Genomic DNA, 20,119 nt, shown 5'->3' with positions numbered 1-20,119 from the left:
TGATTAGCCTAATTAAAACTAACCTAATTAATTAGCTCAGACAATAAATGGCAATCGCGCAGGGTAGGGGGATTTAAAACCGTTATAAAACCAATGAGACTTTTTCGCAGTGAGCGATTTGATACCAGACACCGCCAGATTTTGTAATTCTTGCCGGAAAATAAATACTTTTTTGGGTGAGTATTATAAGATTACAGAGGTGTATCGTTGTACATTATTGTGTCCGAAATTTAAGTCAATTAATTTCATGATTGCAAACGGCATATAGCATTGTTTGAGCCTCTATTTATTATTACAGATGATATTCGTAAAATAGCCTATAATTGTATCAAGCCAAGCAATTTGTCATTTTCTACCGACTTTAATGGACGTATACTGATATATACTTTCATTTGAATGCACCAAGCAATAGGCAAAACCATGTAATGTATAGAAAATATAATTTTGCATCGAAGACTTAATTTTTCCGGTACGATTACTAACCCTCGGCTTCTTTAATATGATGTGCAGTCTGCCACAGCACACGTAAAATTAGTCATATGTTTGAAAATAGTTCCCAGCAGATCTAAGAGGCTATTGTTTACACAAACGTTGCTCACTTCAGTATACCCGTACGTCCGCCACCACTGTTATCTTTTATCTCACTGATTATCTTCATATACAGGACGTGACAGCGATAGCCATTATTTTTCAACACTCATATAAAACGCACAAACCGAAATCAACACCCTCTTATTTTTACTGCTCATACTTACTCCAGTAAAATAATTACCAATTTATAGTTTTATCTTATAATTAGATTAATAAAGCCTTATCACACACCAGTAAGTAAAAATTATAACATTAAGTCATTTTTTTATTTTAAATACACTTATGCAGAAATATATGTCGTTTATTTTATTTTTTTTTTTTTATCGGTTTCCAAATTAGCTAAGTCACCCCTTTGCCACGTGAAATCCGAGACAATTGAAAATTCTAGCGCTAATAGGAATCTGTGAACCTGACTGCGAAAGGTTCCATTCGCACCGTAACACTTGGGTGAAATACACTAATCCTAATCCTAAAGCAGAAAGTTACAACTACAACATGGAGAAACGGTATTCCAGTCTTAACATTATAACATCCGTGATGTCTTCGATTATAGTCATACGAGGAGACACCTTGAACGAAAAGGGGGAGGGAATTCTTGAGTAAATAGGAAACCTTTAAACTCGTAAAGACACTGCAACTGACTGTTAAATTGGTACAGCAGATAGTGGGAGGTAAAATATCAAGAAATATTTATTAGAGATCTCAAGACTCCCAGCGATTCCATAGAGTGGACGAACGTAATAACTGAAAAGTGTTGAAACGGGACGAAATAATTGAGAAGTAATAGGCAGTGTGTTACAACGGAAAGTTGTGACACGTTGGTCTTGAAAAAATAATAATTTGATTACACTGATGATGGGGCCTATAATATGTGATTTGCTTTTGAGATATGTTATGCGTAAAAATGTGATTATCTGATTAATCCAATGAAACACAAATTTTTGAAAGCTCATTTATTGAAGTGTCTCAATAAAATTTAGAAATGACGCATTGAGTCCACATTCTATTCATCTCAAGGGATAGATATTAGATCTCAAAAAGTACGATATTTCTTTGATAACAGTATCATAATTTTGTCATGAAAACAATATATTTGAGGTCCCTGAACGATATTATTGTGTTCAGAATCTAGCAACCCCGCATACGCTCTAATATGTGTTTACATATGGTGTCATAGACTCATGAGCCTGGAGTTGCACTCTTTCAGCTATTTCTAGAACTTATGCTGTGTTTTATACAAGCCAAGCAAGCGTGCTTTCTTCTTGAATTCGTAAGTGCAATCATATAGTGGTAAGGTAGCTTAGTGCATGAATTGTGTGTTCGCATCGACACTTGCTACACTACAAATCTGCCGTCAAAAGGCAGAACACATTTAAGTCTAATAATTGGGTTTTTCGCAATTTTGGTATCTGAGGAATCAGCAGAAAAAGACGAACCTTATTTTAAAGGCGAGTCTTACCATTATATCGGGGTCTCAGCAGGCAGACTGCATTAACTCGTTATGTTTTCTACCTTATATGATTATTAGAAGGCGAATTGACTATTTTGTGGGAATCCAATTGCTCAAAGCAACATTTCTAATGTCAAACCCTAGCTTAGGTTTGCAAAACTACAAGATGCAGATGTAAGTAGCAAAAAATCAATGAGCATTTAAGCCTTTACAATAGTTTTTTTCATAGCAAATAATTTTGAGTCTATGTGCTTTGAATTTGATGGAAGAATTCCTGTTAGGCTTATTTGGCATTCTGGGCAGGGGTAAATGAGCAGGTATTTGTCAAGACTTTCATGAGTCTCACAATTGCAGTTGCCTATATCATAGGCAAGTTCTTATTGTTGTGAGTATTTTGACATTCATATATAAGTACACCAAACTATAGTGGGTATTAAAAAAGAAAAAAAAAGAGAGATTGGCAAACCACGGGTTTAGGGTAGGTTAGTTCAGGTCAGGTCTCACAGTTGCATTTCTTACCTCTATAATTGGCTAGCTCTTATCATTGAGGATTTTGAATACCATGTATGTATCACAAATTAAGTTAATGTTGGTAGTGATGCATGAAAAAAAAATCAAACTGAGAAGTATCTTCATATTTATCAATGTGTGTATCCTGTGTACTTTCATTGTTCTTACATATCTATTAGGAGATGGAGCTCCATCTTGTCTTCCTCGGTATGAAAATCAAGAATTCATAAAGTTCACTCTGAATTCACTGTGCACTGATTATGATATTCTTGTGAGTAAAAAGTTTTTTTTATGTTCACTGCACAAATCCATGTATGAATTACAAGTCAGTGAATTATAGCTTGAGAAGGTATACCTTCCCTAATATAATCTTACATTGATACTGTATGCAGATATGACTTATATGCCCAGATCACTTGTAGCTATGAGATCTCGGGATCTCGTCATTCCCATAGACATTCATTCCCGGGAAAGGTATTTGATACTCCGGGGACTATCCTGGCGCACAGGAAGTGAAGCACATGTAACAACATGTCTCGGGATTTTCTCAGGATTCCCAACTTTTCCATGAGGACGACAATTTAGTGAGTCCATTAGTAATTAATAATTAGTAGTTATTAGTAATTAGAAATTACTCGTAATCAGTATTTATTATTAGTAATGAAGTGTCGACATTTTCTTGATTACTTTTTCCACGTCATTTACTGATGTTACCATTTTTTTTTTCCACACACTTCACATTCATTTTTTGTCATCAGATAAAAAGTAATTGAGAACATATGTTACTCTGAAAAACTTGGGCATGAAATCCTAATGAGCAGCCAAGAGTGGAAAGAGGGAGGGGGTCGTAGGGAGGGGGAGGGGGTAGCTGACGTCTTGACTGTGTAGTACATTAACCATTTGTAAATAGAATTGGCATTTTCTTTATATACTTACATTTTCTTATGGGGGGACGGAGAGGGGGGGGTCACCGATTTATGAAGCGGCCTTGCTGTGGATGTGCTGTATCTTGCGACACTGCTTCTGACCCAGGGCAGTGGACAAGGTGCAGGGATGACCCGTCATCTAGGAGGTGCTAAGATGGGAGGGAGGGTGGAGGGGTGTGGAGTGTTTTTAGGGATGGAATGGGTGGGAATGATTTTATGCCTTTTCCTTTTTGGCTACCTCCCTAGTAAGGGGGAAAAAGCCTTGGTATATGTATGTATGTATTTTCTTATGTGTTACCCGCAAAATGTGCTAGTATATATACTGTACATATATATTATGTATTAAATATTCATATTAAGTATGAGGTTAACATAATCAACATGTCATGTGTTTAAAATGTTATAATTCATACCTCTACGATGTATTGACAGGAAACTGAGACATACCACGATTTCCCTGTATTCACGGAGGCGTGGGAATCCCAGGAAATTTGCGAGATCTCTAGCTTGTAGATGACTCAAATAACTTATGCTGGAAAAATCCCAGGAGTAGTACTATATAGCTCAGGAAAATTAGGAAACCCAAGGATACCGGGTTGTCGTTTGATGAACCCTACTTGTAGCTTGGGTAGGTCAGGCCTCTGATTAGGTCCTCTGTGTCCTCCCACAGTTGACCTTGACCAGATGTGTCAACTAGTGACTTTGTTCAAAATTATTTTTAGCCTCTTGATTGACCCAGAGTTGATCAAATCTCCTTTCAAATTGTAGTACAGTAGAAGCCTGATTTAACTAGTCTCTATTTAGCAGAAGCCAGATTTAATGAAAGTTTAAAATGGTGATGATGGAGTGAATACCAGTTCTTTTTCTAAAATTGTTGAACCACCCCTGACTGGGTTTAAACTACTTTTCTGGTGCTTCATCAACTGAAGTGCCTTGGATCTGCTGCAGCAATTCAATGTAAATGGCTTTTACCTTCTCACAGACAATAGCCACCATCATGGTATCTTTTGCAAGCTCATTCTTTGTTAGCCACACAAAGAGCAGGTTTTCCATCTTTCCATGGACAGAGGTCTGGAGCGTATGAATTATTTTAACGCTCTTGGCAGGCAGTGCAGCCTTTATTGACTCCTTCTTCTTTTGTAAGGTACATATCATAGAGGTACTATGCTCATACTGCCTTGCCAAGTCGATTACTTGCACACCATGCTAGCTTTTTTCTATAATTTCATGGTTTAATTCATTGGATATAACCCTCTTCTCAACACTGTTCTTTCCACTCGCTTTCTTAGGACCCATGGTTATAAATAGAAATTTTATCAAATAGATGAACAATAAGTACAAAACATGAGCACAACTTATCACAGATGCTTTCTCAGAGAGGTAAATATGTTGACTGCACATGTGAGCTGAGGATGCTGGGCAGATGTTGTGTTGTGGTGTTTGATGTCCTAACTAGTGGTGGCTTGTACCTCAAATTTTGGATCACAATTCAAAGCAAAAAATTGAACTATTAGCAACTAGTGTCTTGGAAATCTCATAAGGTGGGGCACTAGTATGTCAAGGTACCACTGTATGCAGAAAAAAATCACCAAGGAAAATAATAAAAGGATGACTGAACCCTTTTGTCTATTTAGATATCTTCAGGGTACGTACAATGATGATACAAAGATGAGTATGTATACAAAGTGAGAAGCCATAGATGGGAAGAGGAAGAGGTTGTGAGGGAGTCTCTCATGGTTAATCTATGCAGTTTGTGGCAGCGGATGTTTGGCCCACCACTGTTTTTAACAATAAAATGATCAAGTTTGTACATTACTTAAATTTAAACTGTTGATAGATGTATCTTTAATCAAACTGGACTCCATTATGTTTCTAGTCAATTATAACTTATTTCTAATAATTTCTTTTGCACCCACCCAACTAATGCAATGATTAAAGCCCCTTAACCCCTTCCATACGGTGCCGCACACATAGGCGTCATGGACTTAGATCTCGGTGGCAGCAGCCAATGCCAGCCGTACGACGTGTCATAATAATACTCGCATCATAAAATATAGTCACCGCTTATATTGATCGTTCTCTCTTCACCCGTGAATTTTGATAACCATAGAAAATGCGATTACAAAAGAATTAGAAAGTATGTCATTATGGAGGGGCGACTACAATAAATATAATCAAGACGCCGATATGGCAGCCTCGCTCCCCATGACGCCTACGTGTGCGGCACCGTATGGAAGGGGTTAAATGGACAAATAATGTGTTAGACATTTGACCACTCCTGACACAAACATATACCCACATTTGACCACTCCTGACACTTACATATACCCACATGAAAAATTCTAGAAAGTACCTGTACAGTTTCTTAGATCAAAAACACATTGCACCACTTAGATACATCCTTCTTCCTTATCAAATATTGGGCAAAAGTACTACTTAATCGTACTATATACCCACATGAAACTCTAGAAAGTATCTGTACAATTTCTTGGATCAAAAACATGGTACACCACTTACTAATGTGTCCTAAACAATGTGACTTGTATCACTTATTTGAGTGCGATGAATTGAATAGACCTTCCTAGAGTAGGTCTTGTAAAGATTTCGGCCAGATGGGCCATTCCCCACTTCTAAATCTTGCGATGTGATGAAGAAAGCTAGAGCAAAGCTTGAGTCCTTCTGGTCATGGTGGGTTGAGTATGCAGCAGCATGTATCTCTTGGATGATTTCCAGCACATTTCTAATGAAAAAGTAGAATGCAATGTATGATAGCACCATATCTGTGAGTGTTTCTACCTATTTTTTGTTAGGTGATGAGATGGACAGTCTGTTTAGGCATCAAGGGACTCAAGTATGAAATAGTTTGTATACGAAACATCCACAACCCTATTACAGTGTATTACACAATTTCAAAGAGTTAGATGTCAGTCTTATGGTTACATTCTTTTTTCAGGATGAGGGTAACTATCACCATTTCTTTGGAAGAGCTATCCGCAGATTCCATATGCATCATACGATGAAGAAAATTTGGTATGACTTTTGCAATACAGCTATATCACAAGTCATCGTAGATATCGCATGATGACCCACACTGGACACGAGCCCTCCCAGTGTGATTTGTGTGATTCTACTTTGTGATTCTGCTTTCACAGATAAGAGTAACCTCATAAGGCATATAAGGACCCACACAGGAGAGAAGTCTTTCAAATGTGACCTGTGTGATTCTGCTTTCACAAAAAAAAGAGTAATCTTAAAAACCATATAATGACCCACACAGGAGAGAAGCCTTTCCAGTATGATATTGTGATTACGCTTCCTCAGATAAAGATAGTATCAAAACACATATGAGGACCCACACAGGAGAGAAAGTTTTCCAGTGTGACCTGTGTGATTCTGCTTTCATACATAAAAGATCTCTCAATCATCATATGGTTACCCGCACCAGAGAGAAGCCATTCCAGTGTGACCTGTGTGATTCTGCTTTCTCACGAAAGAGTGCTCTCAAACAGCATACTATGACTCACACAGGAGAGAAGCCTTTCCAGTGTGACCTGTGTGATTCTGCCTTCTCACGAAAGAGTCATCTCAAGCAGCATATGATGACCCACACAGGAGAGAAGCCTTTCCAGTGTGATATTTGTGATTACGCTTCCTCACATAAAGGTAGTATCAAAAGTCATATGAGGACCCACACAGGAGAGAAGCCTTTCCAGTGTGACCTTTGTGATTCTGCTTTCGCAGATAAGAATAACCTCATAAGGCATATGATGACCCACACAGGAGAGAAGCCTTTCCAGTGTGACCAGTGTGATTCTGCTTTCTCACAAAAGAATGCTCTCAAATGGCATACTATGACCCACACAGGAGAGAAGCCTTTCCAGTGTGACCTGTGTGATTCTGCTTTCACAAATAAGAGTGCTCTCAAAAAGCATATGATGACCCACACAGGAGAGAAGCCTTTCCAGTGTGACCAGTGTGATTCTGCTTTCTCTCAAAGCAGTGGTCTCAAAAAGCATATGATGACTCACACAGGAGAGAAGCCTTTCCATTGTGACCTGTGTGAGTCTGCTTTCAAAGATAAGAATGCTCTCAAATATCACATGATGACCCACACAGGAGAGAAGCCTTTCCAGTGTGACCTATGTGATTCTGCTTTCTCACAAAAGGGTGTTCTCAAACAGCATACTATGACCCACACAGGAGAGAAGCCTTTCCAGTGTGACCTGTGTGATTCTGCTTTCACAAATAAAAGTGCTCTCAAAAGGCATATGATGACCCACACAGGAGAGAAGCCTTTCCAGTGTGACCTTTGTGATTCTGCTTTCACAGATAAGAATAGCCTCATAAGGCATAAAAGGACCCACACAGGAGAGAAGCCTTTCCAGTGTGACCTGTGTGATTCTGCCTTCTCACGAAAGAGTGTTCTCAAACAGCATATGATGACCCACACAGGAGAGAAGCCTTTCCAGTGTGATATTTGTGATTACGCTTCCTCACATAAAGGTAGTATCAAAAGTCATATGAGGACCCACACAGGAGAGAAAGTTTTCCAGTGTGACCTGTGCGATTCTGCTTTCATACATAAAAGCTCTCTCAATCAACATATGGTTACCCATACCAGAGAGAAGCGATTCCAGTGTGACCTGTGTGATTCAGCTTTCTCACGAAAGAGGGTTCTCAAACTGCATACTATGACCCACACAGGAGAGAAGCCTTTCCAGTGTGACCTGTGTGATTCTGCTTTCTTACAAAAGAGTCATCTCAAGCAGCATATGATGACCCACACAGGAGAGAAAGTTTTCCAGTGTGACCTGCGCGATTCGGCTTTCATACATAAAAGATCTCTCAATCATCATATGGTTACTCACACCAAAGAGAAGCCATTCCAGTGTGACCTGTGTGATTCTGCTTTCTCACAAAAAAGTGTTCTCAAACAGCATACTATGACCCACACAGGAGAGAAGCCTTTCAAGTGTGGCCTGTGCAATTCTGCATTCACAAAAAAGAGTTCTCTCCAAAGGCATATGATGACCCACACAGGAGAGAAGCCTTTCCAGTGTGATATTTGTGATTACACTTCCTCAAATAAAAGTAATATCAAAAGACATATGTGGACCCACACAGGAGAGAAAGTTTTTCCAGTGTGACCTGTGCAATTCTGCTTTCACCCCAAAACAATCTCTCAATTATCACATGATTACTCACACCAGAGAGAAGCCATTCCAGTGTTATGTGTATGATGATAAATGATCCCTCCAAGTTTTATGCATGTGTGTGCATGCACACACATTTTACAACTAGTGAACAGAGGGGAGAAAATGTGTGCATACAAGGTTTTTTAAGATATTGAAATTTTAATTGCAGAAAAATAAGATAGAATACTGTATAATTTCATGATGATGCATTCAAAACAAAAGATGTAATTTTAAGAATCAACCAGTGACCTTTGGAATGGAACTGTGTAATTTCATAATTTCACATGTAGTTTTGAGATCATTTGTATTGTACTTGACACCAGTACTTTAAAGTCAAGTGATATAAATCAAGAAGTATGTTATAATTTCCCCTCTTTAATAGTCCTGATAACTTGATAACTGAATACTTTATGATATAGGGATGACTGAAAAGGGGATGGAAATTAATGTCACATAAACAGAAGTATTGAACATCAGTAGAGAAAATAAACAGCTAAATATATGTATTAGAAATGAAAGGCTGAGGCAGGTCACATATTTGAAGTATTTGGGAGTCAAGATGGATGAGGAGAACAGACAAGAAATTGAAACTATGAACAGAGTCAACAAATTTAACCAAAATATCGGTGCACTATACCCACTTGAGGACAGAAATATACTGGTTAAGTGCAAAATTGTAATGCATAATACAAAACTTTGACCAATTCTGATATATGGATCAAAAGCATGGTTACTTACAACTGAATCAAAGTAAAAAAAAAATAGAAGTGGAGATGAAAATGTTTAGTAGTATAAAAGGGATGACTAAAAAGGACAGAATTAGAAATGCACAAATAAGGGAGGAATTTGGAATAACAAATGATTGAAATCATAGAAATGGACTTAAGTGGAACGGACATGTGAGAATAGACCAAGAGAGAAATATCAAAATAGAGAAGAATGGAGAAAAATTATTGTGATGAGGTCCACTAGCTGACAGGGATTACTTTACCAGGCATCTGGTGAGAAATGTAATTTTTGCTGTAAAATTAGTTTTTCCTTGATACAAACTCTTCAGTACTCCTTACAACTACTTCGCATAGCACAGGATTCCTTCTGCTAAACACTGTGTTTTTAAAATCCTCACTCTATTGGTCTGGGCAATGCTTGTCCTTAGTAAGAGGCCCTATAGGGGCAAGGGGGCCCTTCCCCTCCACCACAAGTCTCGCACACTATACTCCATTCTCTGAGCCAGGTATGAAATTAATCACAAGGTTTGTCAGGCAAGGGAGAAGGAACTTTTAGAGGGGTGGTTGAGGAGGGCCATTTGTCCACATATTCCAATACAAAATCTATTCACTTCTTCATGTTATGCTGTTGCCTGTCTACTGCAGTGTTTTTTGAGTTTAGGCTGTTTTTCATTCCTAATGATTTGAGATGTGTAAGGTATCTAATGCTGTTTTTGGATTTCAACCACTTGAGAATGAGTTATCCTCTATAGCAGTCTCATCCTGTTCTGATGTTGTGCAATGTAGATGGCTGGCCCATCTGTGGTTGATCAACAGTGGCACCAGTTGCTTTATAGTGCTTAACCCCTTCAATACAGGGCACATCGCACATCTGGCAGCATTAGATGCCCGATGTGCGATGTCGCGTCATAATAGTCTCATTATAAAAAATAAAGTCTGTGCTTGATTGTTCGTTCTCTTTCACCCGTGAATTTTGATAACCATAGAAAATATGATGCAGCCAGTTTAGAGAGAATGAATCTTGCATAGGTATGACTACAATAAATATAATCAAAAGGCCGACGTCGGCATCATCACATACCCACTTGCTCCTCATGACACCTACGTGTGCGGCACTGTATGGAAGTGGTTAATCCATGTTGCTGTTGTGGACTTACTGATACCAAGCCACCAGGCTACTGCAGCATTGGCTAGCCCCTCAAAGTGTAGGACAATAAAGGTTCCTTGTGTTTCCTTTTAAGTTTCATTGTTCATTTTTCTTTTCGGAGGGTTCTTGTGGTTATGTCATAAGACAGTATCTGTATGCCATACCATTATCAATAACACAAAGATCCACCTTCATATCCCATAATTTTAAATCAATAGTTTTAAAGTGCCCCAAGAATAGGGGACTATACATGTACTTGTTCTTTCCCTTATGTAAATAAACACTTGTGTTGAAATTAAAATTACAAACACCACTTCATTATGCTTCTAAGACAACTTAATTCTTATGGTAATGTACTTTATATGCATCATACATTCAGAAAAAAAAAATATCTTCTCATTAACTTCCTTTTGTTTTTCTTCAATAGGCAAACAACTTTCTACAACTGATGTATCCTAGGGCAGGCTAACTGAGGCTGGTTCATGGTGATACCTGTTGCTTTGTAGCATTTTATCCACCTTACTACAGTAGATTTGTTCAAACCAGTCCTGTGTGCTGCTATATTATTGTAACTTGGAACCCCTTCGGGAAAAGCAGTAATGGCACTGTGTTACCTTTGGAGTTTCTGTATAGATATTCCCACCATACATTATGAGTGGGTGCTTGTTAACCCATTAAACTCCGATGACAAGATGTCTTGTCATTTGGTCAAATAAAACAAAAAATCATAATAAAACAACAAAATGTTTGATGATCAAACAGCACCAGAAAAATATGACGTCGTCAGTCCTCCTCGAGGAGGACTGACGACGTCATATTTTTCTGGTGCTGTTTGATCATCAAACATTTTGTTGTTTTATTATGATTTTTTGTTTTATTTGACCAAATGACAAGACATCTTGTCATTGGAGTTTAATGGGTTAATGAATGCCATGTTTGTTACACCTGTATATCACATTGTGATCAATGAGTATAAAACTTAAACTCGTACTTGCAAATCACTGTCCTAAATGATTCTCCCTCATAATACAACGATCCACTTTAGATGTACCTGGACAACAACACAAGATTTGTTCTTTGAGTTATAGACGATCTGGTGGCTGTTGCTGGTTACCTAGTTGTGGGTCTCCTGCAAATGAGTCATGGGGCAACAGATTGATTTGCCTTCTAACAGGTTCTTACACTATCCATAATATTTATATATATTCTTTTGCACATTAGTTAAAAAAAAAAGTATTCAGTCTCATATACCATTTGAATATTTACAGCTTATTCTCTGTTTGCTTTTTTTTTTTTTATGTGTGAATGTGTTCTTCATTATACCCTGTCTAGTCAGCTAGTTTATCAAGGTTGCTTATTCCAGTGAATGCACAATTAGATTTCCAGGCGCCTTGTTCTGTCCATAACACGTAAATTTTCCAATTTCAGAAGATCATATTTTCACCTAAGGAGAATAATGAACCAAAGAAGCAAGTAGGATTAATTCACGATGGGTTCATTGTTCACTTTTTCAAATAGTGTTTGTTGGGTGATGTGAACAGCACTGTTCATAGGAGAGCATGCAGTGATAATGGCAGAGGAAGAAGGAATGAAAAATGAAACTATACATGGGGGAAAGCAAGTCAGGGGACCTGAAGATATATTTGTAATATATAGAGAGTTGTTGATCAAAGAGTCAAATAACAAAGATGAAATCATGTGCAGAAAATAGAATTCTCATTCTTCCTAACAAAAATTATTCTTGCTAAGAAAAAAAATATCTTAAAACACCAGATGTGTGCATCCATAGTTTTTATACACTGCACAACACATTTATGTCTGTATATGTACATTAACAAATAAATCCCCTGCCCATATCAAAAATATGGGTTAAGGAATATCAGCAATTCAATAAAAAAGAGACATCAAAAATCTATTTAAAACATATACACACAAACCTTCTTTTAGAGAATCATTTGACCCTTCATCAGAGTCTTCATGGCTGAGGTATATCCACATTGAATCATGCCTCTTGCACTGCTTTACATTTCTCTCATCCTCAACCTCTTCCTTGATGTTAGATTACTTTATGTAAAGACCACTGACAATCTGAAGCTGAAATTGGATTTTTGTCCAGCACATTCTCTATAGATTTCTACTCTCTGTCTTCATATTCCTCTTAAACAACTGGGGGGTGCCTAGCCATATCACCAAAAGATGGCAAGGTGAGCTAACTGCTCCAGTTGTATTTCCTAGAATCTACTATGAAAATACATTTTTATGCAGTACACAAAAAAAAAACTATTTGAATACATTAGAAAGGTTTAACAACATACAAAGATCTTTTAAATGATCAACAGTGAAAAACCTCCAATCTTGTTCATGTGAAATAAATCATGGTAAAACAGGTACTGTGAAAAACATGACATTACTCTCTCAAAAGTTGCCTGTTCACAATAAGTGTAATTGTGAAAGTCAGTCCGTGGCTACACACACAAATAAAAGATAAAACCCATCAATATAGAAAAAAAGAGCCTATACTAGAGCTAAACAAACCTCCTGAAAACACACCATCATACAGATCAATCTCATTACTATCTAGGACTCTAGGTTAACCCCTTCCATAGAATGATGCCTATGTAGGTGTCATGAAGTATGAGTGGGTAAGTGAGGATGCTAGCATCAGCGTCTTGATTATATTTATTTTGTAGTTGTAGCTGAGTGCGCCCCATATTCTGTGAACTAGCCTGATCATATTTTCTGTGGTTATTGATATTCAGAATGAAAGAAAAAGGGTAATACAGCCGTAACTTTATATTTTATAATGCGGGTATTGTGATGCATCATCATACATCAGGTAGCTGATGCTGCCCATGAAAATTTGACTTGTATTCAAGAGGTTAATGAAGACCAAAAGGGAAAAGATGTTTTGGAAGGAAATTAAAAGAGAAAAAGGAGGCGAATCAAGGTAAAAGGTGCAGATGGAGAGATGATGATGGAAGAGAAGGCAGTGAGAGGAAGGTGGGTAGAGTATTTTAGGGAGTTGCTAAATGTGAAGGACGATAGGGAGGGAAAGGTAGTTGCAGTGGGAAGCACTAAGAAAATGAGAGTGATGAGTGAGGAAAATGGAGGAGAAATAGGGAAAGATGAAGTGAAAGCAGATGTTAAGATGATGAGAACAGGTAAGGCACCTGGGTTGGATGGATGCCATGCAGAATGTCTGAAGAAAGGAGGTACAGTTATGGTGGACTGGCTGGTAAGGTTGTTTGATGTTTGCTGGAGAGAGGGTAGAGTGCCAGGGGGAAAGGGGGACAAGTGTGAGTGTAGTAGTTTCAGAGGGATTAGCTTGTTGAGTGTAGTTGGGAAGGTTTATGGGAGGGTATTGATTGAGAGGATTAGGAGAGGAACAGAAGGAGTAATTAGTGAGGAAGAGTGTGGTTTTAGGACAGGCAGGGGTTGTGTAGATCAGATTTTTGTGGTAAGACTGTTTAGAGCAGTTAAAAGTTTTTACGAGAGTAGTAGAGCTTGTGTTAGGATTAGAAATGGAGAGAGTGAATGGTTTGAGGTAAAGGTGGGACTGCATCAGGGAGGTTTTATGTTGCTCTGGCTGTTCAATCTATACATGGATAGGGTGGTGTGAAAGGTGAATGCAAAGGTAGTGGGTCAGGGGTTGGAGATGGTTAAAGAAAATGGAGAAAAGTGGGAGGTGAGCCAGTTGTTGTTTGCTGATGACACTGTGCTTGTAGCAAGACCAGAAGAGGGATTAAAGAAGTTAGTGACAGAGTTTGAGAAGGTGTGTGAAAGAAAGAAGCTGAAGATAGATGGGGGCAAAAGTAAGGTAATGAGATGTACAAGGGAAGAGAGTGACAGCAGGCTGGAAGTGAGCATTAAGGGTGAGAGACTGGAGGAAGTGGATAGTTTTCGATACTTGGGTGCGAATGTGACAGGAAAGGGAGGAATTGGGGTGGAGGTAGAATGTAGATTGAGAGAAGCTAGTAAATGCCTTGATGGATTAAAGTGTAATGAAAAATAGACATCTGGGAATGGATGCTAAGAGAAGGTTATATGAAGGAATGATTGTGCCAACAGCACCATACGAGGCTGAAACATGGAACATAAGAGAGGAAGAGAAAAGGAGTTTGAATGTGTTTGAGATTAAATGTTTGAGAAGTATGATAGGGTTACTAGGCTAGATAGAGTGAGAAATGAGGAGTTATGGAGAACAGGGATGGAAAGGGAGCTGGGAGATAGAGTTGATGAAAGAGTATTAGGATGGTTTGGACACATGGAAAAAATGAGGGAAGAAAGATTAGTTAAAGAGGTGTGGGAGGCAGAGGTGGAAGGACTGAATATGAGGGGGCATCCTAGGATGAGATGGATGGGGTAAAAGGAGCATTACAAAAGAGAAGAATGTCTGTGGAGGAAGGACGAGAGAGGACAGAAGATAGGGGTAAATGGAGAGGGGTTGTGTATAAATGATGCTGTGATGCATGAGGGGGATGGGGGGTGAGGAAGTATGTATGAGAAAAAATCTGACGCAGCCCAAAGGGATTTCTCCCCATCTCCTTTTCTGCATGAGGGGATGGAGAGGTGGGGGTCACTGAATTTATGAAGCAGCCTTGCTGTGGATGTGTTGTGTCTTGCGACACTGCTTCTAACCCAGGGCAGTGGACAGGATGCAGGGATGACCTGTCATCCAGGAGGTGCCAAGATAAGAGGGAGGGAGGAGGGTGGACGGGAGTGGAATATGTAGAGAATGGAATGGGTGGGAGTGGTTTCTATGCCTTTTTCTTTTTGGCTACCCCCCCCGTGTAAGGGGGGAAAATCCTGTGGTATATGTATGTATAAAATTTATTATCTATAGCATCTACATTTAATTTATTCCTTTCTCCCATAAACAAGGGCTCTATTGTACTATTAGTTCAGTATAGGGGGTCGCCGATTTAATGAAGCGGCCTTGCTTTAGATGTACTGTGTCTTGCAACACTGCTTCTGACCCAGGGCAGTGGACAGGATGCAGGGATGACCCATCATCCAGGAGGTGCCAAGATGAGAGTGAGGGAGGAGGATGGACGGGAGTGGAATATGTAGGGAATGGAATGGGTGGGATTGGTTTCTATGCCTTTTTCTTTTTGGCTACCCCCCATGTAAGGTGGAAAAAGCCATTGGTATATGTATGTATAAAATTTATTATAGCATCTACATTTGATTTATTCCTTTCTCCCTTAAACAAGGGCCTTATTGTACTATTAGTTCAGTATAGGGGGTCGCCGATTTAATGAAGTGGCCTTGCATTGGATGTGCTGTGTCTTGCAACACTGCTTCTGACCCAGGGCAATGGACAGCATGCAGGGATGTAACGTCATCCAGGAGGTGCCAAGATGAGAGGGAGGGTGGACAGGAGTGGAATATGTAGGGAATGGAATGGGTGGGAGTGGTTTCTATGCATTTTTCTTTTTGGCTACCCCCCCCATGTAAGGTGGAAAAAGCCGTTGGTATATGTATGTATGTGTAATAGGAAAAAGAAACATAACTAACTCACCTACCTCCCTAAACCAACATTGATAACAACAATAATAATAATAGTAATAAAAACGATAATAGTAATAATAACAATAATAATAGATAATAATAACTAATAATAATAAATAGATAAATAGAGATTAAATGACAATAGGCATAAACGTATTTGATTATTTCTAAATACATACTGTCAGATGGATATCCACAGCTAAGTCAATAAATGGCAGATGGTGAAGGCTAACCTAAAACCACTAAATTCCAGAGAATAAAAGACCATACACTCGAGTTCCTCATGGGGCAATGCTCTCACTAAAATTAATCAACCTCTCCACAAATTTTTCCCAATACCTACACAAAACCAGTGTTCAGCTACACAGATGATATAATAACCCAGCATAGAGGCTACATAGTAATTGCCAAGAACCTCAGACCTACTTATGTGAACAATGACTTAGTGATAATACAATGTAAGCCTCTCCTCAAAAACAAATAATAACTGTACTAACTCCAGAAATAGTAAGGTTGAATGGCCACACCCATCCACTGGAAAATGATTGAAAAACTCTAGACCTCACATTTGATGCAATAGCTTCAGTCCACACATCAAAGATGTGACAGTAAAAACTATATACTCAAATCATTTACAAACTATCTTGGACAGTACAAGGAAACTCTAATAGGAGTTTTTAAACAGTTCTTGAGAACCACACTTGACTACACTTCCATAGCATGGTTACCAATAATAAAGAAAGTAAAATTAGATGCAAAATAAAGTACTGAGAAGAATAATGGAACATCAAAACCACTCCAAGAGACCATCAACACACAAACTGAAATCCTCTCCATAATACATTGTATGAAAATGAGAAATACACTTCCATGAAAGCCTTCAACCCTACACAAACAAGTGAATGGTAAAGAAACAGTACACAACTTAAACATCTACAACAACCTTCAACCAACACTACAACACATTCACATTCAGATCACAAAACAAGCACCCCAAGACAGTCTCATTAACTGAACATTTTAATTGAAAGATATGACATAGAACAATTAAGATGTTTCAGATGGGCATTGTGAATTGCCTTAAATTACTGCACAGCCCCACAAGACCTTGGGAAGTACCAATTGCCACAAAATCGTGAAATACAGCTATACAAAGTGTGACGGGGCAAATGGTTAGCTTTCAAATAATTACAACATTAAAAGGATCAACTGTAGACCCACCCCCCTATACACACACGCTTGGGGTGGAGAATATACAACTGAGTGTTGTTGGGGTGGACATTTAATAGTTGATTATGGCTAATGATATATAACCTAACACAACCTAACCTAGCCTGTTAGTTAGGGTGGAGGGTCCACAACTGATCAATGTTGGGGGGGGGGGGATTTTACAATTTAAGTGAAACTGGGGTGAAGATTCTACAGCTGATTAGTGTGTGTATTTACCTAGTTGTAATATACGGGAGGGGAGCTAGGCTCGTGGTGTCCCGTCTTTGTATCTCTCCGCATCAAGTTTTATCTTAAAATCTTGTATAGTGTTTGCACACACAGTTTTTTTTGTCTAATTTATAGCTCTGTGTGGGAAACTGTTCCTTTTCAAGAGTGTGTGTGTGTATGCGCGCGCGCGCGTAGGGAGAGGGGATTCTATAAATGACCACATTAAAAGTCGATGTTACCTGATCTAACGGTTCAAGTGCATAGGGCAGAGGTAGCTTTAGCCATGGTCTAAAGCCATCTGTGAGATTTAATACTGCTTTATCAGTGTGATATTACACCATTTACCCTTGAAGTAACCCTCTTCCTAAATGACAATCATAATTGCTGTACATTATATTGATGTGTTGGGGATATTATTTTACTTTTCAGCATGCAACATACAAGAAATTTCACGTAATTTTGAGAGATCTACATATTCTAATGAAACCACATTTACTACAAAACCATACTAAACAAATTACAAGTTGGCTAATGATTTAATTTAGGATCACAAACTATCTCTCTGGAAGGGAGCGAAGACAGTGCCTCCTTAAGAGTTTTTGAAGCAGGTGTCAACATTTATGATGTTTTGATGCAGAGGACATAATGAGACGTCTGATAAACGTTGGAACGGAATATTGCCAGATCATCTGAAAAAACTGACAAAGAATACAGTAGTTGCAACGTCTCTAAATTGAGCAAATTTGATATTAATCTACGGCAGTTTTACACATTGTATACAAATAAATAAGATATCTGACTAATATCATCATCAATACTTTAATGAAGACTCATTACTACTCAGGTTACTTAAGTGTCACTGATACCTTTCAAAATTGTGTTCGTAGTATTATGAATTTACTTTTTGTTTAAGGGAAGTAGCAAGTCAAAGACAATCCCCACCTCCCACCTAGTCCACTGTCACGACCCACCTTTAGTTTAGGCTAGTTGCGACACAAAAAAATAAATAAGTAAAAATAAGGCCGTGTAAAGCTTGGACGAGTGACAGAGTTCAGGCAGGATAATTAAACTCTTCGTTGAAACATGTCACAATTTTTGAATATTATTGTGACACCCGGCTCGCTGTCTCCCCTTCCCATTTTCTTTCGTCCGATTTCTCACCGCTTCGGCCCTTCATTCCCTATACTCTGGGGAATTACCAGAGTCCTTAAGACTTCTAGTAGCTACTTCCTGTCCTTTCTCCTTCTCCTTATCCTCATCAACTGTCGTGCCATTTTGACAATCAATTACAGTGCCTTAACGAAGTGAGAGACTTCTAATTATCTAGAGAACCCCCCCCCCTCCCTTTAGATTCGTGTTCCCATAGCCAAGCTCAACGGTTTTCGCGCCCAAACAAATCGCCCAAACACACACACCCTCCCCCCCCCTGCGTGCTGCCACATATTTGTTTTAACCAAGGCAATTAGAATAATCAGGATCGTAGCTAACCCGCTCGTGAATAGTGTCTACCTCAAGGAACAATTGGAACTGTGTCATCTCCCACATGAACATTATTCGTAGTACCCTTCAACACTAGTGGCGGGAACGTAGAAGTATTGGCAACGTTGGATGCTAACTGGCGGGCATTCTCGACCTCACATGCCGCGGGACAGAGGTCAGTTTTCACATCGGGTTCAACAAGGGAGGTCGGACCGCTCATTCTCGGAAGTCCAATCGTGTCCTTTCCTCCCTCATGTGACTGTTGGGGATTTTCATCCTTAACCCATTCAACTCCGATGACAAGATGTCTTGTCATTTGGTCAAATAAAACAAAAAATCATAAAACACCAAAATGTTTGATCAAACACCAGAAAAATATGACGTCAGTCCTCGCTTCGCTGCGAGCGAAGCGAGGATTGACGTCATATTTTTCTGGTGTTTGATCAAGCATTTTGGTGTTTTATGATTTTTTGTTTTATTTGACCAAATGACAAGACATCTTGTCATCGGAGTTGAATGGGTTAAGTGACGATCGAGTGTCAATTGATTTGGGTACAAACCCCTCCCGCCAGAACTCTAAAAAGTGCAGTGCGATTGACCAAGAATACGTCGGTGAAGTGTCGCTTACAAAGCCCATCTCAGCGCCCGTCCTTAACCATCAAGCAACGAAGTCGGTCAGTTTCCCGCTCAGATCCACACGAAAACCGTCGCCTCCCGCCCCCACCAGAAGCGGAGCCGCGCCGGTCGTAACTCAGCAGGAGACCGCACCAATTGAAGACGTCTCCACACGCAAGACACACAAGTTAAGGTTTAGTATAAGTTAGCTAGGAAACGCGCGCAGGGAATAGTTAGGATGTATGTGAAATCCAGTTAATTATTAACTCACCTTGTTAATGATAAGTAGTATAATTCTAGTGTCTAATTATAGAATTATTTAATCCATTAAAACTCACATTAGGAGTTCTGGGTTTCATTAGCCTAGGACGGTTTACTTAATGAGTTGCCCCATCACCCCCCCCCCCCCCCTCTTTGATTTACATTCTCGCTCGCTGGAGGAAGCGCGAGTGGTCCCGGATGGTGATACAAATCTCCTGGACTTCGGTTCCCCAACTGTAGCTATCCTCCCATCATCACTCACTTAAGGT

General features: G+C 39.1%; 1 protein-coding gene across 1 annotated transcript; it reads left to right on the top strand.

The window, feature by feature from the left end:
• The first annotated feature begins 1,727 nt into the window (after positions 1-1,727).
• Positions 1,728-11,247, top strand: LOC143031223 (uncharacterized). Its single transcript, XM_076194795.1, has 2 exons — positions 1,728-1,861; positions 6,431-11,247. The coding sequence occupies exon 2, from the start codon at positions 6,822-6,824 to the stop codon at positions 8,622-8,624; it is 1,803 nt and encodes a 600-aa protein (XP_076050910.1). The 5' UTR covers positions 1,728-1,861; positions 6,431-6,821; the 3' UTR covers positions 8,625-11,247.
• The last annotated feature ends 8,872 nt before the right edge of the window (positions 11,248-20,119 follow it).

This window comes from Oratosquilla oratoria, chromosome 12 (assembly GCF_046742065.1).
Source record: "Oratosquilla oratoria isolate Oo_2021 chromosome 12, ASM4674206v1, whole genome shotgun sequence".
Taxonomy (NCBI): domain Eukaryota; kingdom Metazoa; phylum Arthropoda; class Malacostraca; order Stomatopoda; family Squillidae; genus Oratosquilla; species Oratosquilla oratoria.
Note: the sequence above shows the minus strand (reverse complement) of the source record. Positions and strands in the feature narration are given on the sequence as shown.

Bases quoted from the DNA above. Each gene is read 5' to 3' on its own strand.
- LOC143031223 (XM_076194795.1), top strand. From the start codon at position 6,822: ATGAGGACCCACACAGGAGAGAAAGTTTTCCAGTGTGACCTGTGTGAT.